Source organism: Carassius carassius, chromosome 44, assembly GCF_963082965.1.
Source record: "Carassius carassius chromosome 44, fCarCar2.1, whole genome shotgun sequence".
In the NCBI taxonomy this organism is placed as follows: Eukaryota; Metazoa; Chordata; class Actinopteri; order Cypriniformes; family Cyprinidae; genus Carassius; species Carassius carassius.
The window spans coordinates 7,850,304-7,877,744 of record NC_081798.1 but is presented as its reverse complement, the minus strand read 5'-3'; the positions used below and the strand labels follow the sequence as shown (position 1 = coordinate 7,877,744).

The 27,441-nt window shown below is 38.1% G+C and overlaps 1 protein-coding gene across 3 annotated transcripts in view; it reads right to left on the bottom strand.

Moving 5' to 3' along the window:
- LOC132126077 (forkhead box protein P4-like) overlaps positions 1-27,441 on the bottom strand; it is a 129,996-nt gene that overhangs the window by 38,527 nt on the left and 64,028 nt on the right. For all 3 annotated transcript variants that reach the window (XM_059537092.1, XM_059537091.1, XM_059537090.1), the window contains exons 3-5: positions 26,582-26,671; positions 10,502-10,624; positions 4,011-4,097 (exon numbers count right to left, since the gene is read on the bottom strand). In XM_059537092.1, the coding sequence (XP_059393075.1) occupies positions 4,011-4,097; positions 10,502-10,624; positions 26,582-26,671 (300 nt within the window). The remainder of the gene's footprint in view (positions 1-4,010; positions 4,098-10,501; positions 10,625-26,581; positions 26,672-27,441) is intronic.

Genomic DNA, 27,441 nt, shown 5'->3' with positions numbered 1-27,441 from the left:
TGGGAGTTTTTGAGAGTGCCTGAACTCTGGCTAGACTGAATGAAAATGTTTTTTGATAATGTAAATTTTCTTTACTCTCTGTAAAATGAAAGTGTTAAAATAAGTATCTTACAATATTGTTATTAAAATTTACATTAAATGCAAATTCAGTCGTATTAAAAATATTTTATGGCATGATATGGCACTTAAGTAAAAAGTCAGGTTTTTATGTGTAGTTAATAGATTACACTACATTTCCATATATTGATCAAATAGCAATCTATAAAGGTGCAAAACGCGTTTACCTACACATATTTGAGAAACGAGATATTTCCTGATATATTAAGCATGTTTGGAATTGTTTTGAATAAAAAGGAAAAGAAATAATAAAAAAATAAGCCTATATCAGTTATACAGTGCTTTCGTAGAATGACTTATACCCCCGACCCCCCCCTCCTTAAAAAAATGTGCCCCCTCAAAAATCATGAATGCATGACGCCCCTGACTGCAGCAACACACTTGCTATGCATGACATATTACTATAACTAAGGATTGAGTACTCTGAGGTGACAAAAACTGAATGATAATGTAAACAATGATCTATCATGATTACGTACGATAATTTGAAATTCAGTAAACTTCACAAAAACAACTCAAATAGGGACCTTGTTTTTAATTTTATAATTGCAGCCTAATTTTGGTGCACACTGCACACATAAGAGAGCCAAAAAGAATGCACATTCATACAAAAATAGAACATTTCTGAGAATGTCAAGTCCAATTCTTGAGAATTTCTGAACTTTTTTTCTTTCTTGAGTCCACCCCAAGCTCTCTTTGGAAGGCCGTACTTGTTCTCTTCCCTAAATTTTGACAATGACAGATTTGATAAAAGAGCTAGCAGAGAACCTTCAGTTAACACGTAACCGAAAGAAGTGAGGTAACGCCAATATTCAGCATGTCTATCCCTCTTCACTTCCTCCTCCTCTTCATCCTTGTCTTCTCTCGTTTCTCTTGCTCTCCCTGTTAGGATCCCATGGGACACAGTTCAAGTTCTTTAACACATTGTGTCTGCACGCTGTTTACATTAGATGCAGTTGAGTGGCTAAAGCTAGCGGAGTAACAGGCCTGTCAGCTTGATTTATGAGCACATCAAACAGAGTTTGGGCACGCCAGGCCCGACTGACAGCGCTACTTCATTAGGCTGACTCCAGGGTGACTCCACAGCTCAACCGTCAAACTGAGAGAGAGATAGAGAGAGTGGGTGAAACAATAAAAAAACAGAAAAAGAGCAAAAGTCGGGACTGATGATGCAAAAATGTGTGTGGCAACCATCTCTCCCTTTCTTCTTTCTGTCTATCTCACCTCTCAACCTGCTCGTGCTGACTGGCAGCGATATAGGCGGCAATTAAAGTGTCTTTTACAAAGCATAAAGTGTCATCCCTCCATCTTCAACTGCTTTACAAAAACAAAGTCCCGAGAGTTTGAGTTTCCAATTTCAATCACAGATTAAATGAACAGGCATCTTGCCATGACTGTTGAAACTTTGTGCTAATCATGACGAATGAAAGGAAAATAAAATACACTGATGACAAAATCGAGAAGGTGCTATTATGGCCAGAGATGGAGTTAGCTTCATGGCTTCAGGGGGCGTTTTCTGCGCCATGTGGACCAACAGCATGGCAGAATAAAGAAAAGGGAGGTTTCAGAGGATGTAGGGCTTTAAAAGAGACTAGAGGGATGAGAAACACTACACATACTTGGGTTGCTATAATCTTTGTTCTCCTCACGCCTGACTGCTTCACTTTTAGTCCAGTGCTGTCAGTGCACTCGTTCCGAGGGGAACACCAATACACAGCAGACAACACGCGTGTAAACACACTCACATAGATGAAACCTTCAACATGGCCTAATATAGTGCACTTATATCCATTTTTCTTTGCATAAATACTCCGGAGAGCATCCATTTAACAGTTAACATTCCAAAACGAGGACTGTATGTTAACACTTAAAATGTACTCTATAGTACAGCATATAAGTATGTGGAAATGTTCTATTTTATTTAATAAAACAAAATAAAGGATAAAATAAGGAAATACATTTTAATGCAACATTAAAAAATGATCAATTTAAAAGCGAAGTCAAATAATTAAAAATAATTGAGAAAAACAGCTTTAAAAAACAAAAACAAAATTATAATAAATGAAGTAAAGAATTATAGGTGGCAGTACAGCATACTTCCAACCGCAACATAACTGTGCGGTGCGGTAGCAGACTCTGATTTCCTAATGCACATGTTAAGCATCTACAATATGTCTATGTGTTTGCCAAACACATTAGCATACTTAGCACAGGGCCATATTTTAGGCTGACTAAAGAGGCCCTGAACAAACGTGAGCTAATCCGCAGGGAAGAGGAGCTGACCACTGCCCTCCCAATTTAATTTCCCTGCTCTCCTTCCACTCTGAGAGCACACCATCTCCCTAGCTCCAATATTTAATAAGGGAAAATGTCTGAAAAACTCCCGAGGCCTTGAATAAGGTTAGTCATGCTTTTTTATACCTTTCCCCTCCTTTCGCACTTTTCAATCTTTTTCCTTTTCTTTTTTCCCTTGGTCTCTGTCACGTTCCTTGACTATCTGTGGAAATGCCAGGATACTGGTCTCATTCGAAGAGTGCGTGCACGTGTGTCACTCTGTGTAAGTGTGTTTCGGGCATCTTGTGCATTTGCCACGCATTTGCTCTATCAGTCACAATGCTGTCTGGGGGCATATCTAACTGGTCTTAATCCCTGTCCTCCATGGTCTATCCACCCCTGCTTGGCTCATTCTCTCACCTGCTATCGAGTCAAGAGCTCATTCGTTTTCTGATCCTCTCAGTCACAAACACACTCAACCACATATAGCTCAGATGAGAATTTGAGGCCTATTTGCTGTTTGCAGTGGAGTTGTTAGTAGAGTTCATAAACTGGACTGTAGATTATCCTCTCATTTAAATCAGCTGAAGGTAGCTAGCTAGTCTCCTAACATACTTAGTGCTGGGGTCTGTTTTGGTTGCTTTTGGGGGGGGGGGTGACTAGATAGACTATCCTAAACCAGCTTGAAGAAAACTTTCCTTCTTTTGTTCTCAGAGGGATGCAAACATAGTCCGCTAGTTTCATTTTACCTGCACAAGCTACTGTAACCTGCATGTTGCTTTGATGCTAACTGTGTTAGCAGCTACGTGCTAATCTTTGCGCTAAGATGTCTATTCATTAAGCCCTCATGAAAACTCCTTGATTAAGTTGTATCAGATATATCTCATGCCACTGACACACAAACCACAAAAGTTTGGATTTCATTTGACCACCAGATTAGAGTATATCTCCTCTCCCGCAGTGCGAAGACAAGCGATTTCGCCTTTGTTGTGCTGCAGTCTTATCCTCAGTGATCCAACATGATTCCCCCTCACAGTCATTACCCAGATCAGGTCCTTCTCCTCCTCCAGTGCATTAATTGACAATTAAAGAAACACGTTGGCTCCACCATAGTGGGTTGTAATAGGGATTTTCCACTAGGCTTAGCAAGCGGCGACTTGTAAATTAATACTTAACGAGTATTAGCAGGGAAGCCCTTGGTAAGGTTTGGAGCATGACTTTGGTCAATGACAGAGAAAAGAAAATCCATATTCCCCAAACGTCTTAATCCACATTTTTGAATTGCTTAATACACAAAATGCTATTGAGTGCTTGAGAGAGGAAGAAAACATGATGGCATCCATCTATTTTCCCTTTTGAGGATTTGATGTAATGCTCAGTGATTACAGAGCCTTTATAAGGTCTGTGCCGTTCAATGCAGCACAAAATCAGTCATTCAATTATCTCACATATGAGAGTACTGTTTTTTTCAAAGAGCTATTTTCTGGATTTCAAGAGGAACTGGCCTCTGCTGTGTGACAAATGATGTGTCAGCCATCTTGAGGATGCTCATCGGGGTGCTATGAGGGTGAAGTACACTGTGAAGTGCACTACAGAAGGAGAGGGCAGGGGTGTCTCACCTCTTTGGCCTGCTTCCCTGCTTGCTGTTGTTGGGTAAGGAGCTGAAGGTGCAACTGCTCCTGTTGCTTCTTGTAGTACTCCTGCAGCTAGACAAAGAGAAAGAGAGAAATTGGTTTTAATGCAATGGAATTGTAACACTGCACTAAAATAAAATAAAATAAAATGCATCAGATTTTAAAAATTAAAAAAAAAAAAAAATAATAATAATAATAATAATAACCCAAGCATAAATCTTACTGTTAACTTACAAAATGTATGCTTAAGAATGTTCTTAATTCAAGATATTGCCTGAAAACAATAATAATATTATAAAATGATTATATTTTATATACTATTATATAGTATATAAATAAATATATTTTGTAAGGCTTATGCAAGTCAATTTATTTTATTAAGATATTTTACTACAGTATTTTTTTTTTCAATGTGAGATTAAAAAAATAACAACAACGCCAACCTCAATATAGAAAGGACACAGAACAAATATATGGAGAGAGAAAAAAAAGAGCACTTCAATAAAACCTCAATACCATACACTTTCACAATGTCCAGATTAATCTGTATTGCAGAATCTAGTATGAAGGTTACATGTATTGTACCCTTTCTCTCCATTTTCTTTATTACGCTTACATAAACCTGATAAGGAGCGTTTAAACATCAGTGCTTTTTCTATAAAGAGACACCATGGCACAATAAGCTGCCCAAAACTGTCCTGTGGTGCTATTAAACGAGTCACATGATACTGGGCATCCAAAATGAGGTAGTAGGGTGCAAGGAGTCGCATATGTCTAAAGGCATAAAAAAAATCTAAACAGGATAAAACAAGATCAGCTTCTTGCTTAAGGGCTAAAGTCCTCCATAATAAGACATTCTTCTTTTTTCAGCATTCCTCTAAAAGGCAGCTTAAACACCTGGCAGGTGGCGTATGCATGTGTCCTATAAATCATCTGTCCATCCTTCTATTGGCGTGGCAAACCTGACAGCATGGAGACAGGCTTCCTTATTTATGACTGACTGAACTAAAACACACAACACCTGTCTGGAAAAAGGCGCTGGTAAAATTTGCCCTTTGCTTCTAATCTCAGAGCAGTTTTCTTTACCTGCCGAATAACAGTTACGATTAGAACACAGGTGGTAGAAACCAGCCAGAGATCAGCACAAAAAGCCAATTTATGCCTTAAGCACCTGAGAGATCTGAAACACAGACACCTGCCTGATTCCTACACAGATGCTCCTGGCACTATCCTTCAATTATGTGCAGTCTGGTTTATTATATACAAAATCATGCCATTGTCAAATGGAAAAGCACCTTTTGTGTGTTTTTCTTGTTCTGTTTGCTTGTGTGAGGGGTTTGTGTTAAGCTAATAAAGCACAAGAAAGGTGTTTACACACTGGTTACTGATTCAAAGCTCAGCTGAATGGGTCTCTATCTCCTCTACACAAGTAAACATAGACTGTATGTGCTTTATCACTGTAAAAAACACCTTGCAATGGCACACCTTGCTCTGATTAAAAGCTTTGGGAACAGACTGAAACATGTGAGAGTCAATAATTTTAAGTGTTCATAGTAGTGCTGGGGTACACTTCATTCCTCAGAACAATGAAGGTTATTAGACAAAAACAAGAAACAGGTGTGCGAGGGCAGAAGAGTAGAGATGGGATTAATCATTTACAATAATCAATGACATATTCTGTGCACATCTTAAGATTTGTTTTCATAAGTTGATAGTACAAACATTAGTATTACTTTTTACTTTTGTGAAACAAGGGTTTATTTAAAATATCAAATCAATAAAATCTCATTTCTGTTCGCCTTCAGCTTTCTTTAGAGCATTTGCAGTACATTTGTAAGACAGATGTAAAGTGCAGTTATGTACTGAAGTTTAGAAAAAAAAAACAAAAAAAAAAACGAACGGTTCAAAAATAATATATAAAAGTGCAGAGAGCAATGTTATACATTTGTTGCCTTCTCCTGCTCCATTGTTACTTAGAAATGGGGTAAACAGCTGCTGGTTTAATGACGCCACCGAATCGTGGTTCGGACCCAAATAAAATAATATGAACGCAGTCCAGCGGGGGCAGGGGGGGGCAATCGAACTCGGGTTCGGACCAGGGGCAAGTGAACCAAGTGTGAAACCACCCTAATACTCTATCCTTTCCTACTTTTGAAAGAGAAAAAATTTACAAGAGAAAGGCTTCCTGTTATGCTACCATGTTTACTTTCACCTATTTGAACTAGCTGCTACTTTCAACGAGCTACTCTTTTACTGAATCCTAAGTGGGACTGGCTTGCACCCACTAACACTGTCGTTACACATCTCCAACCGTTGCTCTGGCTAACCGCAGCGGCCACCGCAGACCCACCGCTGTTTGTTTTACTTTCAGATTATTAATTTACCCTATTAAGACTATTAAGATTAAAATCTCAGCTTTGCATGGATGACCTATTTGACATGGAAGTGCATGTTGACTGAAGAAGCAGAGCACGGAGGCCCTCGGACACGCAGAGGCTGCGGAGGAGCGCCTGGGGGAACGCTGGCTGCAGCTGCTGGAGAAAAGGAGAATAATGATACCCTCATTAACTCCTTATCACACATACTGTTTACAGATGTAATGCGGGCTTACTTAAGGAATGAGGTACTTAACAGTGGGCTACATACCAATTTACAACACTGTATAACTTTAAAAAGAGAGTGTTGACACAAAATACTTTCAGTGTACATTTTTAATGTACTTTTAATATGGCGAGACATGAAAATGTCTTTTTATAGCTATTACACATGCAGAATTTTCAACCTCAAATTAATTAAAAAAGGCTAACTGGAATATTTGTACTTTCAATAAATTAATGTCACCATGCAAGAAATTTTAAAACTTATTAAAATGAATTTCTTACAATTGTTAACATAATATTCTAAAATGTTTAACCTAAAATGTTGACTAAAAACTCAAATTATGCATCTCTGGGTTTGACTTTTATGGAAATGCCAGAAAGGAAAATAATATAATAAAATTAAATAAAATTAAATTAAAAAGCAGGAAACCCTGTATATGGATTCAAGTAAATGGAAGGGTTTGTTTTTGTCTTTTTTTTCATGTTCTTTCCAGTCATTTGTGATTATTGAAAAGGTTTTGTTTTTTTATTATTTTTTATTACACAGATTCATTAATGAATCATTCATATTGCTCATTAAAACTAACTGATTCAAAAGAACAATTCACTCATAATTCAAACATTTCTCTACACAAGTGCAAGAACTGATTGCATATTTTATAGCAGACCAGGAAAAAAAAGTATACTACATAAAGCACCATTTCCATGGCTTTTCTATTAATTTTAATGAAATAAAACTAAATTAATGTACATTTTTTCCTTATCCAAACTTCAATGATGCTTCAAGGTCTTCCACTACTGTAGAAACCCTGCACTTTATACCAAAACCAACATCCCAGATGTTCATAAGACAAAATTACTTTGCAAAAGAAAGAAAGGTTTCATTTGATTGGCTGTCTGTCCTCAGACAACTTCTCTCGTGCTGACCTGAGTGTACACAACTCTAGTCTTAAACGAGCCTTGAACTCACTCATCTCCTGCTGTTTTAACCAGACGAGTGGTTCTACCATGCAACACTAAAACTCTGCATTCCCTCTACAAAAGCCATCTCACACCACTGCATCCATTTGGCTACCTGTCGTCATGCGGCTTTACAGGATATTGAAGGTGAGCTATCTTGTGCCTGTGACGCTGAGCCACGGCCCTTTCGAACAGAGGAAGTCAGTGAGCCGTAAGGTGTGAAGCGAGACTCCATTTACCACACTAAAGGCATTTGGCTGGCAATATGTCGCCCGTCTCTCGGTTTAAACATTCCTCCACGCCTCACTGCCGCCAACCTGGCCCTGTTGCCTCTCGCCCACTCATTACCCCTTTAATTCATGCCAATATGAAGCTGAATAGTTGCAGGAATAATTAAAGAATAATTAAGGGTTTTTTAATGATTTGATTCAGTGGGTCCCTTTCACGTTAACTGCATGCCTTGAAAGGCATTCACCTTAGATTCCCATTATTGTGACCTTGGTTTTACTTAACAGTTCAGAGAGGGGATAAAAAAAAGGAAAAATATATCAGCAGGACTGTAATTAAGGGTTGGGGGGGGTGTAAAGGTTAACTCACACATGCATAAGTGCACACGTATACATAAAAATGCACTTGCTCTCGCTTTCCTGCTCTTGCGGTCTTTGTATGTAAAGTCATATTTGTAAGGGTATTCACATGCAGAAAAAGCCAAAGCCCACTCATTCTCCCACTCGCGCTGGGATGAGATCAGGGATGGATTGCTGTACGTGTGTGTTGGCAGGCTCTCTGATTGCTCCATTTGCCGTGCGCGAAAGAGTGAGCATTAAAAGCCACTTCTCACGTGGTTCATCACCACTGCAAACCATTAAACCCACTGGCTTTTACTGGAGATGTAAAACGGCCCATGAACGGTGACTATTTCAATTTCAGTATCCTCATTAAATATAGAAAAAAAGAGAGAAATAAAGCGGGAGGAGGGGAACAAAGTGCTAAGTTTCTTTCTCAAACAGCTGAATTTTGATTTCTGCGAGCGAGCGACTCTTGATAAATTTGTCAGATCAGCTTGCCGCAATTTATACTCGCCTAAAGCAACCTCCTCCTCCTTACTACTTAATCAATTCTGCTCTCTGTCAAGATCATTTATGCAACAGAAAATCTTTTTACATCTTTTAGCTGTGAAAAATAATAATATGGTCTCAATTATGGAGGTTTCAGAGACCTGAATTCTGCCTGAACGGCGTGTTTGAAAAGGTCAAGGGTGCGCAGAGTTTTGGGAAGATGTTAAATATTTGAGAGATTGGGAAGTTTGTTTCTTCATGTCTGCTCAGGGGCCGCACCTCTGGCCTCCAGGCGATATCGCAACGAGATAGAAGAGTCCGCGCAACTAATAAACAAAGAGAGAGAGAGAGAGTTGGGCTGGCTCAGCAGCTGCGTGAGAAACATTTCCCTCACTCTAACATAAGCGTTCCCCGACCACTGGCGAGTCGACGTGTAGTGACTCCAGCCAAAGGAGGCGTCGCTAACACTAGTATGCTAGTAAATGCTGCTTATAAATGCCAGAGCCATGTATCATCAAAGCTGGGGAAGATATCATTCTGGGCATCCCTGTGAGGATGCAATCAAAGTCACACAAAAGGCGATTACATTACACACTCTGACATCTACACTCAGGGCCTATTAACGGGATCACACGTAAATGTGCATTTACTGTGCCATCCGACGGTACTCTATAAAAACGCTGGCAACAGCTGTTGGAATGAAGGACGTCAGTTGGAGATTCTTCTATAAAAAAATGTATGGCTTGAGCAGTTAGAAGTCCGGACAGGAGGGAAGACGTTTTCTTAAGGAAGTATGGAACAAAGCGTTTGTGTTTTTTATGTCTGAGTGCATGTATATTTGAAAAGGTTTTGAATTCTTGTTTGTTTAGTTTGCACCCCTTGGCGCCAATTTAATATTTTTCAGTTAACGTTAAGCTTTGTATGGAAGCAACTGTTTTCCTCAGTATAAAAAAAAAAAAAAAATAAAAAAAAATCTTTCTCATAAATGTGATTTTACACATTACCATTCAAAGGTTTGAGGTCAGTAAGAGTTTAAGAGTTTTTTTAAATCAAAAGTGATGGGCAAAACAATAATAACTGTTGCACAAAATTATATTTCAAATAAATGCTTTTTTTGAACATTCGATTCATCAAAGAATCCTGAAAAATGTGTCACAGTTCCCTCAAAATTAAATGAATCATTAATTTTCCTCAAAAATATGTTAATATATTACCATTGATTAAAAAATAATAATAATAATAAATAAAAAATTTGAAGCATTTTCTCAAGCACCGAATCAGCAAATGAGGGTGATTTGTGAACGATCATGTGACATTGGAGTAATGGCTGGTGAAAAATATACAGATTTTTTGTTTTTGGTAGTTACAGTTTTTTTTATTTCTAATAATATTGTTGAATAGTATGTTTTACTATATTTGTAATGAAATAAATTCAGCCAGGGTGAGAGTAAGATATTTTAAACTATATGATAATTACCTGCAGAAACAGGCTTTCAGAGTTTTCTGTACTCCAAATAAACAAATATGGTTAGCCTTAAATAATTAATTTATTAAAATGAACCAAATAAATGTCCATTATCATGAAACTCCATGAAAATCTTCATGAAAGCTATCGTATCATGCTTTTGCTGGAAAATGACGACATATGGACCCACAGCACAGGTTTTAAAGAACATGATGTAGCAGTAATATTTTGATTAGCCAATAAAACATGCACCAATTGGTTTGGAAAAATGTACCTTTTGTGTGGTTTGTGTGGGAATGTCATGTCTGAGCAGCCCAGACATTCACAAATATTGTTTTAAGTTCTGTGTGTGGTGACTTGTGAGGAGCCCATGTGTGTCGGTGTGAGTGTTACCTGTTGCAGCATAAGGGCTTGTTGCTGTTGGAGTAAAGCTTGGAGCTGAGGTGGAGAGAGGATCTGCTGCATCTGCTGAGGAGTTATCATCTGTGGGGTCATCATCGCCATGGATACCGGCACCTTATAAGAGAAGACAGACCAATAAGTGACCACATGCATGGTTGTACGTGTATTTGATTATAACCTTCTGTAACAATGGGTCTGTACTCAACTGGTGGGTTGTGGCACTAAAATGTGTTATTGGTTTGTTCAGCAGACCAATGCTTAATGCAAACTATTAACATGCATGTGAAAAAATAAACAAGCATATCGACTGTTAAGATGCCCAATCTGTGCCTAAAAACAAAATCTCTGTACTTAATGACACCGTTACAGAGAAATAAGCACATATCCCTAACTTGAACGTGATACAAAGCCATTTCTGTTTCTCTAGCATCATAAAGGAATGTTGTACTTCAATTTAATTAACTCTTTATCCTGTCATGCCAAAGAGAGTACACATAACATCAGCTCTGTTGACACAATAGAGCTCCACACTGCTTGCATTGTAAAACCCTGGCAGTTTTTCCAAAAGAGAGCGAGAAAGCGTGTTGATCAAATCTTCCCTTGAGTATGTAGTCTTTATCAGCCTGAAAGTACTTCAATAAACATAATATTATGATTTGTTATCTAGAGAATCACATCTTTGGCAAAAATAACAAACAGTCTGATAAGATAGCTATCGGCAGGAAACAACTTGCAACAGTCTGGAATTGAGAGCGCAATTTGCTAGACAAGAACGAGGCATAAAGATGGAAGGCGTGATTCTTATCATATGATAAATATGCAGAAAAAGAGAGAACTTGAAAGAGAACCAGACTCAACAATAAGGATTTCTCTCTGCAAGCCCAGTCAGGGCCGTTAGTTCAGATGTACACTTGCCCTACCAACATTTTCAATGGCCCCACTCAGACAACCCCATATTATTTTGAGCAAAATATTTCATATTTATATTTTTCCCTTAGCATGATGTTTTCAGTGGAAGCACATACATACATACATACATATACAGTACAGACCAAAAGTTTGGAAACATTACTGTTTTTAATGTTTTTGAAAGAAGTTTCTTCTGCTCATCAAGCCTGCATTTATTTGATCAAAAATACAGAAAAAACAGCAATATTGTGAAATATTATTACAACTTAAAATAATAGTTTTCTATTTGAATATACTTTAAAAAAAATAATTTATTCCTGTGATGCAAAGCTGAATTTTCAGCATTATTACTCCAGCCTTCAGTGTCACATGTAACATCCAGTCTATCACATGATCATTTAGAAATTATTCTAATATGATGATTTATTATGAGTGTTGGAAACAGTTCTGCTGTCTAATATATTTGATGAATAAAAGGTTAAAAAGAACTGCATTTATTCAAAATTTAAAAAAAATTCTAATAATATATATTCTAATAATATATTTTCTTTACTATCACTTTTTATCAATTTAACACATCCTTGCTGAATAAAAGTATTGATTTTATTAAAAAAAAAAAGAAAAAGAAAAAAAAGTACAAACCCCAAATTACTGACCAGTAGTGTATATTGTTATTACAAAATATTTATATTTTAAAAACATAGCTGCTTCTTTTTTTTTTTTTTTTTTTTACTTTTTATTCATCAAAGTATCCTAAAAAAGAATCACATGTTCTGAAAAAATATTAAGCAGCAGAACTGTTTCCAATTTTGACAATGAATCATCATATTAGAATGATTTCTAAAGGATCATGTGATAATAATCCTAAAAATTCAGCTTTGCATCACAGAAATAATTGATAATTTAAAGTATAATAAATTTAAAAACAATTATTTTAAATTGTAATAATATATCACAATATTACATTTTTATTCTGTATTTTTGATCAAATGCAGGCTTGATGAGCAGAAGAAACTTCTCTCAAAAACATAAAAAATAGTAATGTTTCCAAACTTTTGGTCTGTACTGTATATACATATATATGTATGTGTGTGTGTTTATTTTTTTATTTAAACTGTCCTTTTTTTCTCATAATAACAACTTTTTAATTGCAACTTTAATTATTATATTTCTCACAGTTGCCAGTTTTTTTCATGTGGAATAATTTTTTTAACCATAATGTTAACAAAATTTTTTTTTAAATCTAATCAAAGCAAAACAAAATGAAAATTTTAAAAATATAAATATTTCATTTTGAATTCAGAAGTTATGAATTCACACAAACATCTTTGTTGACATACGTTGCAAAAAATACTGATTTGTTTGATGCTTCCATGACTATTAATTAACTTAGTAAAAAAAAAAAAATCCAACCAAGAAACCACAAACTTCATTTAAATCAGTTGAATTCATCAAATTCAAACAAATGTTTAAGATATCACACAAAACCAATTCTTTAAGTTACATTTTTGAAAGGCATATAAACATACAAACATCAACAGATGCGGTGCTGGCCCAGTATGGCTAGTGGCAGTCCATCAACTGTCCAGAATTTCATATTGGTCATGGTTGGACTTCCTATGTGTCTGTCTGTGTGTGTGTGTGAGTGTGTGTGTGTGTGTGTGTGTGAGTGTGTGTGTGTGTGTGAGAAAGAGAGATGGTTTGAAAAAGCCTGAAGGCAGGCTTCCAGTACCATTACATCCTTTAATACAGTACGACCGGCCACTCTATAAACTTATAGGCAGCTTTTTAACGGGCCAGCAATTTCCACCAGTACAATTTGCAGATGCTTCCTCGAATGCAACTAGCGATCTTCCACTGACACACACACAAAGCTGCTCTGTGGCGTTCCATTTATTTTCCTATTTACTGCTCAAGGGCCAGAACTGATCAGCTCCCTGCAACTGCTCAATAAAAATAAAGCTATTTACAGGCAATAGCTGGCTTGAAGCTGACATACAAGCGCAAACTACAATTCCACATAATGCGTACATTTATCTACATTTTCCACTCAAAGTGAATCAAAAAGACAGGCATCGCCGTGACGGCTTCCCAGTCCACTGCCAGTCCGATCTGATATTTGCATTCATTTGTTTTCATGTAGCGCCTGAGCGCTCATATTTTCAGCAGTTTATCTATTTGGAGCTCTAGGGCTCGTGAGGAGGGGTGGAAGAAGGGGGGCGAGATAAGGAGAGGGAAGACTAAGAGAGAGAGAGCTGTCAGACACAAATTAAATCTGTAAAGGGCTGATTTGACTTTGTAAACAAGATTGGCGGTAAATATGAACACTGGCTTTTTTTCCCGCCGGAAATAGGGATGAAAGCTGGCGCTCACGAACGGTTATCTCCAACTGTCCGATACTTTATCACATCAAATGAGCCATCCGTATCCTTCACTATGAAGAAGGGGGAACTCTTACCAGAATCCATGACAGAGACAAAGAGGCAAAATGATGCACTCTTTTAGCCTCTATGACTTATGCGCCACAAGACAGACGCATTTTATGGGCTGGCGTGCCATTCACCTTGATTAATTACAAGCGTGACGCAGGTGAGGCTATGTTAGACTAGTGCTTACAGCTAAAGCTAACAAGCACGGACACATTTCAGCTGATAAGATCATGCATCTGATGCCATTGGGGGCGAGTGTTGCCATAAGTCAGGTACCTGCGTTTGATGACTTCTATCAAAAGTTAAAACATCAGGGACCCTACAATTACAGCTTGGAAAGAGAGTACATGCATTTAGGTAGGAAGAGGCGTCTGAAACAAAGCCATGGTGCCATCTGAGGCGAGGGCGTGTAGCAGGCTGGCCATCCGGGGAGGGTGGGATGTGCCGTATATGTGTGTGTGTTGTTTGTGTGTGCAAAGGGGGAGACAAAACATGAAATGGGCAAAAGAGGGGGCTCGGCGTCGCGGGCACTTGGCGCCAGGCCAATTTTCCATGTGCGGTTGCTTGTCACTAGGAAAGAGCGAAATGAAAACCTGTAATTAATTGCTCCTCTGCCTCCCATTCAACCGCGGTGACAACCCATACATTCTATTTTATACACACGTTCATTGACATTTTCAAGTTGCAGGCGTAATAATTACCAGAGTTATAACACCTTCTATTGCGGCACGACAGTGGGATTGACGAGCCGCCTGAATGCTGAGTTGTTAAGGTTTGACGCCATTAATTGCCCCTATAATCTAATATCACAAAGACGGGCCATTACACACTGTGAACAGAGCGTGCAATTCGACACTACGGTTTCAGAGCAGTGCAGGAAAACAAAAGCGCGCCATTAGAGACTTGACGGCCGCTAACAAAAGCGCAGCACAATGCGGAATTATATTTTCATTCGGCTTTGTCTCTGGCCCATAAATGATTCCCCCCATTCATTTGCCGCTGAATAGACCCAGTAATAGAGGAGCCCGAAACCCCAACCATTTGAAGTCAGGCATTTATTAAATGCATTTAATTTTTTCCTTTAATTTTTTTTTTTTTACTTTCGATCTTTAAATTAACATGCAATGGGATAGAAAGGCAAGGGAGATACTTAGCTCGATGAGCAGAAGCACAGCGGCGACCACCTTGCTGTGAATCATCAGGACCGAACACTCATTTACTATATTTTAAAAACAGAGACAAAAAGCATTGCACGTCTGCATGTGATGAGAGCGAATAACAAGAGAAATTAGTTGTGGTATCTATATATATTTATGCATTAAGCAGATGCTTTTATCCAAAGTGAATTCAGGTTATAATTTTTTTTTTTTCAGTATGTGTGTTCCCTGGGAATTGAACCCACAACCTTTTGCACTGCTAACACAATGCTCTACCACTGAGCCACAGGATATATTTTGGATACATTTATAAAAATGTGCAGTAGCTAGAAATTTCCTAGATTGCTGCAAGCAATACACACACAATTTTTTATATGTCTATAATAAATTAAATGGCAATTATAGTTTATAAAAACAAAAACAAAAAAAAAAGAGGCAAACATTTGAAAAGCTGCCATGGAGATTGCATCCTTAAAGAGTCCTACTCCGGCTGAGCAATTGCCTCTGATATGAACAAGATGGCTAACATATATCTTGTTTGCAATAAAAGCATATAATAACAGGGCTTATGATATAATATGGCAGGTGAACCTTCAAGCCACTACCAATCATTGGCACACATTTCAAGGGTCATCTGCAGAGAGTGGCTCAGGTAGGGGGTAAAACACACAAAAAACACAATTGAGTTTGTAAGTGGCATTGCGTCTGAACACAACTGTCTGTGAGAGAGTGCATAATATATAGTGTGCATTTGATGACCATCCCCTAAAGCCATCTCCACAAGGTTCTGAGACTGTCTGCTAATAAGCCAGCTTCAGTGGCACCTCTGGTGCCTCACACCACCATTAAGATTCACCAGCGCTGTCCGCATGCACCACGTAGAGCTACCCACTACTGACAGGGGTCAGCTTCAATACAGAGAGAGAGAGCAGCGGGGGAGATGGCCGTTCGCAGGGAGTGGAGCAGTAATTAGAGGGGCTATTTGAAGAGCGAGTTTAACTGATTAACAAAGAGAAGAGATGGGAAATGAGGGAGAGAGAGAGAGAAGAGGGAAGCCGAGCCGCTGGAAGAGCAATGCGTCCCAGAGGGTCATAAAGGAAGTAGTAAGGACAGAGAATGCATTCCAATGAGCCTTAATCTGACTTTTCCTTTTTTTTTGGAGCTTGATAAATTACAATCAGTCTTATCAACCACCCTTTGCTCTTTAAAACACAGACACGAGGACAAAGATGTGAATCTCTTGTGACCCTACAGACAGACCCACGGCCAAAGCACGACATTGTGTGGTTTATGCGGGGTCTGAACCGTAACAAGTGAGAGTGTTTTAATACCAAATCCTCCTCAGCACAATATACTGTCAGTCTGCCAAATGATTCGCTTTCATTAAACTAAAACCATCCGCACTTAAAAGCATTTTTTTTCTCCCACGAGCTGTTTCACCTGTGCTCCTGGATTCAATCTGATTCCATTAGTGTGGATATATGGAACGTCTCAATGCATTCAGCGATAATTTGTAACTGTTTCTGCTCTAATGAAGTGGCCACTCAAATTATTTGTCGTTTAAAAATAGGTTTGTGAGTTGCGGCACATCTTGCAAGGTAATTAATGCTAGTTGGAGTTTTTTAAGCTTAAGCAACAATGTTTTAAAAAGATGCTTAAGACTGGAAAAGCATGTTAGATGGAAGGGCAATATACTGAATATTGATGGTATATTAGAAATGATTAATCTGCCAATGTTTAATTAGACAACAACATAAACATAGCAAAAAAAATTAATAAACTTTTTATTTGCCGATTATGTTTCCTCCTTCCCACCATTTCTTCACAACTTACGAGTATGAGAGCATTAAAACAGAAATGTTTTAATAGCCTCTCTGATTAAAAATGTAGTAGTAAAACAACATTAGAATTGGAAAGTTTTCCAATGGCAAAATATATAAATTTATATACATAAAATGGCATACATATATGGGATGTATCGATGGATGGATGGAGGGATAGATAGCTAGATTAGGCTACACCCTTTTGCTTCATAACCTCCTTTTTTATTTATCCCTATTAGCATTTTCAGGATGTTTAAAAAAAGGCAGCGAGTTGAAAGGTATAGAGGAGATTTTCAGTTTGGGAAAGGTCAACCTCCCAGTAATGAGCCGTACACTAAATTATGGTATTTAAATAAATGGAAGATGATGAATGCATCTCCATTCTCTAGAGGATTCTTTGCCATTCCATATTACAGGGTAATTATCACATGAAGTGCCATGGTGCATACAGACGCACACACAGACAGGAGCAGCAGAAAAAGTGAGCAAAAGAGCCTCAAGTGAAAGCATATAAAAACATGTTACTAAACTTTGGACAGACGTGGCAAATCAGCTCCATAAAGCCGTAATTGGGTCTGGCTGAGTTCTTGAAAGGCTTTTTATAGCTGGAGAGGAATAATATACTCGTCCATATAAAGGGGGGAAATCTGATAAACGGCCCTTAAAGTTGAAGAATTTAGAGAAGAGCACAGAGGTCTAGTGCTTTAGAGACTGCAAGGGAACTCGGCTCAGACTTGGGAGTATGAATTACGACTGAGCAACGCTCATGTTGAAAGGTGGCCAAAGAATCACTTTGATTATGTAAAGAGTGCACAGTTCTGGTCATCCAAATCCAAAATCCTGGTTAACACACAGGAAGAGTTTAGTTCCTCTAGAAAGCTAAGACTAGGTGTCATATAACAACTGAGTAAAACAATTGTCCATCTGTGGTGAGCCAGAAACGAGAAGATGATTAACTTGAAGTCTTAGTGCCATGCAGTATCTTTAAAGAGACAGTTCCTAAAAATGCAACTGTGTGGAAAAGAGCATCTTGGACATCCAAGATTTGTTAAATGCTCCACAAAAGAAAACGACAAATAGTTTTGGACATGTCTTGAACCCAAATGTCACCAAACTTTGTAGGATGCATAAATATTAAAATTGTATCCAAAGGAATAAACCGATATTTAATTTAGTGTTATGACCAATGGCAGATTTTAAGTCTTATTTGTAAAAAAACAAAAACTTTTAAATGCTAAAAGTGAATTTATGCATCTTAAAATGATGAAGCACAGTATAAAAATAGATATTAATTGAGCGACAAAACATGAGTAATATACATAAACGCATGATTCTGAAAAAGCTGGGGATCTGACATTAGGTGGCACTATGAAACATGGCAAATATGAACATTTATTGTGTGTGCGCACAAGTGTAATGGAGAAAGATGGAGGCTTATAAAGTTATAATGAAAATATAAACACCACTGTCAGTCAGTCTCAACAATCCGTCTTCAAGCTCACCAGCAGACCGTGGGGACCCTGGAGTGGGAAGGATAATTGAAAAAAATGACAAGGAGACGACTAGAGGAGACATCACACGCAGGCATCCATGCACACGCGGGACAACATTCTAGCGCTGTTTACCCCCATCAAAAAGAATTACTCACCTCAGCGATGGAGGACTGGTAGACTGCCTAACCGCAACCCACAACTCACACTCTCTAATTGTCTCTCCTCCTGCACTAGGGTACCTGCAGTCTGTGCTGATGGCCATTATGATCAGTTTATTCACGGGTGCGCTCATGAGTCTACTGCCCGAGGGCTCAAGCCGGTAAACAAGCTGTCACATCTCATTTACACAACAGTGCCATTAATCGCCTCGCAAACAAATACCAAGAGCTGGGCCGTGAGGCGAGAGGGAATTCTGGGGAGGGAGGATGGAGGATAAGGCTGGGATTGTGGAGGCTTGGAGGGGTCTAAGACAGGGGGCGAACAGGGAGAGAAAGGATGGAGGAAGGGTGTACCCAAACAAAAACGGTAAGGGACTCGGGATACTAAAGTTACTAAAATTGTACCACAAGAAAAAGGCTCAAGGAGCTGCTTAAAATCTGAAATGCAAAGATTTCTGTAGGAACAACACTGCAAGGAGGAGACTTGTTTGGATATAATTATATATTTCTATATTATATTTATAGTTCTTAATATTTTTATTATTTTAATAATTAATTTTCTTATATAAATCTGACAAAAATACATGTTTCTTAATGTTATATTTTTTCATATTTTAAATGTGCATATATGTATATAGTTGATATGATGTCAGTATACAGTATATAATGTGATGAATATGATTTTTTTTGTATTTCGATTTTTATATAACATTTTTATAAGATCATAAAAAATGTATGTATGAATGTATATGTATGTATGTATGTATGTATATATATATATATATAAACAGAGCCATTACGGCAAAATAACACCGTTATTTTAGGATAATGTCCACATATACATTATCCTTTACTACTTGTAATGTTGCATACTGGTAGCAATGTTTGATAACATGGATATAGCAAACCCCATTAGCAGTTATACATATAAACTGTTGCCTCTGTCTCTTTACTAACCCTTATGATCACCTTTAATCTGCACCATATCACATGTACTTTGCAACGCTGCTAAACTGCTACATGCTAACTCCCTTCCCCCATCAAGCTAAAGCAGAATGTGTTTATCAACACATGAAAAGGAGAACAAAATGCCACCACTATTTTAACCAGAATAACTCTCTTCTCTTAATTCTGACAGGAGGGGCCAAGAGGTCACATTTCTCAGGTGGAAACGATAAGGGAAGCTAGATGGGGTTAGCATGAGGGGGGATGGGTGGAGCTTTTAAGCAGTCACAACGACACCTTCAAAAAGCCTGGAAGATATTAGCCTGCATGTGGAGAGTGAAGGGTCACTATTGAACGGGATGTGACACTAAAGAGGCCTGTCATTTTAATAACAGGCCCGCTGAAAGGCTACAGGCGCTGTTACCAGGTGGCTCTGTGATGATGTCTTCCAGACTATGTAGGGGTGTCCTGGAGCACACAGCCACCTTTTCACAAGCTAATTTGTGACCCAACCCCCCGCTGCCCCAAGTTAGCCCCATAACTTCCCACAGGTATTTATCATATCACGATTCTTGTACAGTACATGGTGCCAGTGCGGTTGGTCTTGTTTGCGATGGCTTGTCGTTATGTGCGTGGTGTGTAATAAACGCCAGCCACCAGGGGCTGCAGGGCTGAGCGACTCCAGAGAAGCAGAGAATTCTGGGCTGTCACTCGCTTATTTTCACCCAGTTCAGAGCTGGCGTCTGGGGACCGCTTTCTCTGACAGCGTTCGGACAGCATTCGGACAAATGAAAATCTGCCATTGCGCGAGTGCCCCGAGTCGGGCAAGTTCAAGTGGAAAATCTCTCCACCACTCCGTCTTCCATATCCCTCTTCCATTAGTCCCTTGCTTTCTGCGGACGTCCCTCGCACACACACATCTGTGGCTCTATCTAACGCCTCACTGCCCCGGAATAAAAATGACAACAAATTTCCAGTGGAACACAACAGAAGAGATGACTGGGGTGTGGAAATATAAAAGCCCATTATCGACCGCGTTCATTACACTTTTCACTCATGTTTCAGATCAAAAAATGGACTTTTACACTCCACTGCTCAAACCCAAACTCTGAAACGGCAAGCGCAGCCCTGGGTGTTTCTCCTCTCGCTTTCTCTCTCTCTCGCCGTCTTCAATCTGTCAGGCCTCTCGCATTCCGGGTCACCCTCTCTAACCCTCTCTCTCTTCAAAACAGTCTTTTTAAAAGGGAAAAAAAAGTGCCAACTAAGCATTTCCACTTAATGGACAAAACAGAGAGTTTTCAAAAACAAAAGTTCAAGAAAAAGGGCTCCGTCCAGTACGGATGCTCTTTTTCCCCATTGATTTGAGAAGTCTATATACGTGTCGGTTTCTAAAAAAAACATCAAAGAATTCTTATCAAAACCTGGTCTTAAGTGGCTATTTGCATGATAAGTGCTGCATTGTGTTTTACCTTGATGAAGAACAAACACAAGAGGTATAATTTCATTAGGGTCGAAGAGCTTTCAAAGTTCATGCTGTAAAAATGAGCCCAAGGTTCTTGACCACACAGAGGTGAGGTTCCAGCTGGCATCACTCATCTCTCCATAGGATCATCTCGGATGCGGGGCTCCCATCACCCAGTGCTACCCTGGCAACGCAGCCTCACTATCAACGCTCAAGAGAAGGAAACTAATTAGCATGTCTCTAATGAGTCTTTTCATTTTTTTTTTTTAATTAAACGAGGTCCTCAATAATACATGAAAAGAGGACACTTTTCTTTTCAATTACCAACAGAGATGGGACTGGAGCCACGTGTGTGCATGTAAAATGGGTTTATATAGACATGATGATAAATTCTATGCCCTTTTCATCACCTTATACACACATAAAAATACTCCTACATTGTAATAGAGCCTTTAAAAAGTGTGTATTGTATTATGCTGCTAATTAAAAATAAAACAAACGATAAATAAATAAACTCAAAGAAAATAACCAAAAGATTGGGGTACATAATAATAATTAAAAACATAAATTAATGCTTTTATTCAGCAAAAACACATTAAATTAATCAATAGTGACAGTAAAGACATTTACAAAATGCTGCAAAAGATCAAATAAATGTTGTTCTTTTGAACTATCTTTTTATTGAAGAATCAGTAAACAATAGCAGTTTCCAGTGAAATATTAAGCAGAAAACTGTTTACAGCATGGGAAACAGTTCTTGAGCACCTTGTCATCACAGGAACGAATAAAATGTTACAATGTATTGAGATATAAAAAAATAATTGTTTTGTATTTCATATTGTATAATATAAAAAATAATATTTTAAGCAGACTAAGCCAGCAAACACACAATGTATATATACATATATATATACGTCAGGGCTAATAGATATTTTTTATTTTAAATGTTAGTGGTACTTAGTTTTTTTTTGTTTTTTTTTACATTTAAATTTTTAACTTTTATTTTTATCTTTACTGTGCAAATGTGGTGTGTGTTTTATGTAAAGCACATTGGTCAACCATGTGTTGTGGAAATGGTGCTATATAAATAAAATTGACATTGACATTTACATCTACAGAAGAGTGGCAATCTATGATTCTTTAGCCCTGACTGTCCCAAAAACAAAAAAAAACAAAGACTACTAGAAATACAGACAGTCAAATATACAATTTTAGGGAAGAACCTGTTGGTGACAACCAAGGTTCTGGAAGATTTAGACAAAAACCTCTGTTATGTAACTTTAACCTTCTTTGTCAGTTGATGAAGAGGAAAAACCTAATTATCAGGCACCAAAAGCTTTCTTTGTTCATCACACTGCATGCACATCTTCAAAAAGACCCTGCAAGGAGTCAACCCGAAAGGCAGACATTTTCTATCGGGCTAAGTTTCTTGACTAGTTTAAATGCCTTCCATGCACTGTGTTCCCTGCTACCGGACAACAGCTTCAAAGCTTCAGCCTTAGGCTTTTTAGAAATTATATATATATATATATATATATATATATATATATATATATATATTAGGGGTGTAACGATACGCGTATTCGTATTGAACCGTTCGGTACGAGGCTTTCGGTTCGGTACGCAGTTCGTTGTACTAATTAATTATATTTGGAAAATATAATCCAAAGTGCACCCAAACACCAGACCTGTTGGTTATTGGAGGATCTTCTATTTCTGGTCTGTTAAACGCATTAGCCATTTTGCAACGAGCCTTCAACACGTACTTAGTGAGCGAGCGCCTTATGGGCCTTTCACACAGGACGCGGTATGCACGGCGCTTGCCGCTGGGTTCAGCATTGCCCTTCAGATACAACGCAATTTGCGCTGCGCTGCGCTATGGCGTAGGCGGAGTTTTAAAAACTCTGGAGCGGGAGCTCTATCATAGTCTGTTGTTCCTTGAATGGAGATATGTCTCCATGACACAGCTTTCCTGACGATGTCCCTATACTACCTCAAACTTGTATCGTACAGCTCAGGAAATTCTGACACACACAGTACTAGCCGTTCATCCATTTTGATTTCCGTGCTTGTTTTGGATCCCCCGATTCTATTGGTCGCGCTGGTAATCGTCACAGAGCGCAGCGGCAAAAGTTGAACTATTTTGAACTTTGACCGCGGCGAGCACGCGAGCACGCAAATGATGCGCACCACTGTGCTTTCGCTTTTGGTCGACGCAGCAACATAACGTCCTTGCACGGTGCAAGCCATTGAGATGAATGGGTTTTATAGCGCAGCGCCGTGCATACCGCGTCCTGTGTGAAAGGCCCATTACTCTGTAGTGGAAAACAAGGAATTTTGTTTTATACAGTATGCTGCTAAGAAAATACCATAGAAGATGGGTAAAGAATAGCTCCATCATTGTTCAATGTAGTGTTAGTTTTAATAAATAAAAAAATTTTTAAAAATGAAGGAAATTTATCTGCCAATTTTTTTCTTTTTGCTGTATCTAAAACATACATATATATATATATATATATATATATATATATATATATATATATATATATATATATATATATATATATATATATATATATATATACATAAATATATATATAAAAGAACCTTTTGAAATAAGACCCTGAGATTTAAAAGAGAGGTGATATAACAGTAAGAGTCACTTGATGGCTGAAGGCCTTTTCGGAAAAGCATAAGTGGTATGATGCGTCACTACAAAATAAATCTACATACCAGAAATTTTTCTTGTTTCAGAGTCAAGAGTAATGAAAACACTTTGCAATGAGACAAACAAGGGCCGGTTAACAGTCCCTTAAACTCTACAGCAGAACTCGGAATGTACAGAGAGTATGGCAAGGAAGGGTCAGGGTTGAGGCTTGATGCCCTGGAGCAGTGGATGAGGAAGTGACACTACAAAGCAGAATCTCAGGGCTCACCTTTATCAGTATTCAGGTTGGCCTTGTGCTGAGATGGGAAAGACTTCTCCCTAGAAGCCCAAACAAAAAGCCTCACCTGCGGCTCTGCTGAGGGTCATGGGTCGACAGAGGTCTATGGAGTTCATTAGTACACATCAAATCATGGTGTGTGAACACTACTGTGATTTCAGGCTGGATGTTATAAAGCAGTCTATAAATTCTGTAACTACTTTTAGAAGGAAAATGTGATCAGCTCTTGTGTAAAAATGCACCAAATGGCACCTCTGATCCCTAGATATTTTTAGAGCCTTTTTCAGTGCAAATCTTGTCTTTAAAAAAGTCTTCTAAATAAACTGCATGTTTTGAGATACCATTCGTGTCTGTAGCCTAAACAATATGGGATGAGTTACGTACTGAAGTTTAATCAATACTTGAAGGGAAAGATGTTTTCAAACCTATATGGGTTTCTTTTATCTGTGGAACACAAGACATGATATTCTGAAGAAAGATACTTTTATTTTAAGAAGAAGGGAATTTTTATCTTCTTTGGGTTCCACAGAGGAAAGTAAGCACATATTTATGTCAATTATCCTTTTAAGTGAGCTATCCCCTAAGTATAAGCAATGGTAAAAGTGATGCTTGCTTTATCAAACACCACAATTTAAACAGGAAAGGAGCGAAACCTGTTCAATAAGCCACATCAATCATCAAAAAGGCCATCGACGAAAAAGCAACTTGTGGTAAAAATGTTCCCTTGATTTTCCTCTTTTTGACTTTTCTTTAGATCAACGAGCACACCGAAGCAAACTTCAGCCCAGGGTTCAATCTAATTAGTGTGGTTTGTTAATTAAATGAGTGCGCCACTAACGAGGTAACCTGCTGTTCCTTGATAATGTTAATTACCCTGAAGGGAAAACCTCTCAACACGGTCATTTAAACTGTCATCTAGCATTCCTCCTGGATTATTGATGATTTGAAAAACTCTGGGCGGCTCTCCCACACCCCTTTTTCGCGTTCATTCACTTGCACTCTCTACTTTTCACCTCCGAGCTTATATTGACTGCATCCACCCCTTTTCCTGCTCCTTATTAGGGGTTGCCTTGTTTGTCTTCCTCTCTACTCCAACTCTATCAGGCTAAATAAAAAGCACACCTTAATCTGTACCTATATGCCAGTCTGTGTTAGCCTTACAACTGTGTTTACAGGAAGAAGAATGTTTCATGACTGTGATAGCACAGTTTACTCTGCTATAAACACGTGAGTGCATCTCGTCACATTTGACAAGTGTGCTAAAGCAGGCAGTTACCACCACTGGCCCAATTCAACATGGCAGGCTTGAAGACAGCTTATCTTACAGACAGCAAGAAACAAAAAGATAAAGGATGCACACTGGAATTGGTAGGTTTTTGTTAAATGTGAGCCAAAATCATTAAAAGATTAAAAGAACCAAAGACTTAAACTACTTCAGTCTGTGTGCACTGAATATATTTAATACACGAGTTTCACAATTTGAGTTGAATTACTGAAATAAATGAATTTTCCACGACATTCTAATTTATTGAGATGGACATATATATATATATATATATATATATATATATATATATATATATATATATATATATATATACTCACACTTTACTAATACACCGTACATTGTCATGCATGTTGGTTTGCCTGATATTGTATTGAAAGTGACAAATATGGATCTGAGCCCTCCATACACTACTCTTTAGATTCCTGTATGTCTGTATCTATCTGTGTGTGTGTGTGACCAGATGCTACAGGAACGTGCACTCCAGCTAACCTTCTGCTCAATGAGAAATGAAGTTCAAGATGTGCCATTGTTCAGTTCTTCATTACAAAAAGCCACATTCTCAGCACAACTCTTTAATACAGTACAGATGGGGGGATGGGGGACAGGCAGAATGAGAAGTTTAACAGACAAAGATCTGAGAAAGTAAAATATGATGATGACACATAGGGGTGGGAGATACTGAATCTTTTTTATTTATTTGGTTATTTAATTGAATTATATTCTACTTTATTCAATGTCCATATATTAACAAAATATTTACACTTTTCATTTTCATTTGTATGTGCCAATGTAAATGAATAAGTGAATCTGAGTTTTGAATTGATTCAATGGAACAGTTTAAAATGATTCAAGAAAATGAATCGAACTATATTATCAACTTTTTAAAAGTTTCTATCAGAAAAACTATTAACCTTTCTTAAAGAATAAAAAAAGTATTGTAAAATTAGTCTAATAATTTTATAATAATTTTTAATTCACATAAAACGCATTAAAAAGCATGATTCGACAACACCAGCAAAAGCATCATATATACATTATATTGGTAACACTTTATTTTAAAGACCAATTCTCACTGTTATTAGCATGCATATTAACCGCATATTGGCCATTTATTAGTACTTATAACCATTTTGTTGCCATTTTCAGCATGCCAATATTTTAGATACTTACTCCACCTCATACCTAAACTTAACAACTACCTTACATACTATTAGTAACCAGCAAATTTAAAGTTTATCAAGAGAAGACTCTAAATTAACAGTAAATATATGTTCCCTATTCCAAAGTGTTACCATTATATTTTAAATATACTGCCCAACCCTAATGGTAAAGCAAAACAAGTAATAAAGGACAAAAACATGATTTATTTATTATGCTCGCATCAGTTTGTTATTTATATGTGCCTGTATCTATATGTTTGTAAATCTATACATGTGGTTATGTGAGTGTGTGGCACTCGTACCTGCACAGGGCTCTGTTTGACCTCATTGCTGCTGGGGGAGTTGAGTCCTGTGGCCTGCTGGAGGATGAACTGGCGTGCTGCCTGGAGGGCCTGTGGACATGAGAAACAGAGACAACACAGCGGTGAGCACCAGACATACACACACCTTTACACTCCGCTTAAATTTCCTCAAAATCACAGGAGAGACACACTGCATGGTGGGCCCCACCTGTTCACAACCTGAGTGTGTGGGGCCCCCTCCTGTACAGAGCCAGCTTTCTCCTCAGATTAAGAGAGGGAAAATACAATTCTGTAACTCTACCGCACCCTTTTTCTTTTCTTTCACACTCTCTCAGATCATCTGGTCGCCTGCTATGTGGTTTGCTACCCTACAAACAGACGAAGCCGATTTTTTTTTAGACTGCACCCGCACAGGATCTTTGGTCCAATGGCAAAATGTGCCTCTCAAAACAAAAACACCAGGCAACAGTAAATCAGTGGGCAAAAAGCTTTTTGAAGAGCACCATCAGGATGCACATTTGCTTCCTGGCCCTGAAGAGAGAGAGGAAGGTTACATAGTAAATATTGATTTATGAAAAGATGGAGGGGGGTGAAAAGCCCTCTTTAAAAAAAAAGAAAGGAAAATGACCTGACACCGAACATAAATCATAAGAGGCATACTCTGATGTACATGCTAACCTAAAAAAAAAAGGTCCTAGACTGAAAAGTTTTAGAAATTTTCAGCCAGCTTTAATATTTCCCCCAGCTGTAAACCCACTTTGAAGGCAGATCTAAGGTTTAATTCACTGCCAGGGATTGTTCACCCAGAAATGACCACTGTTATCATTGATTCATTCTCATGTTGGGTTATAGCACCATAA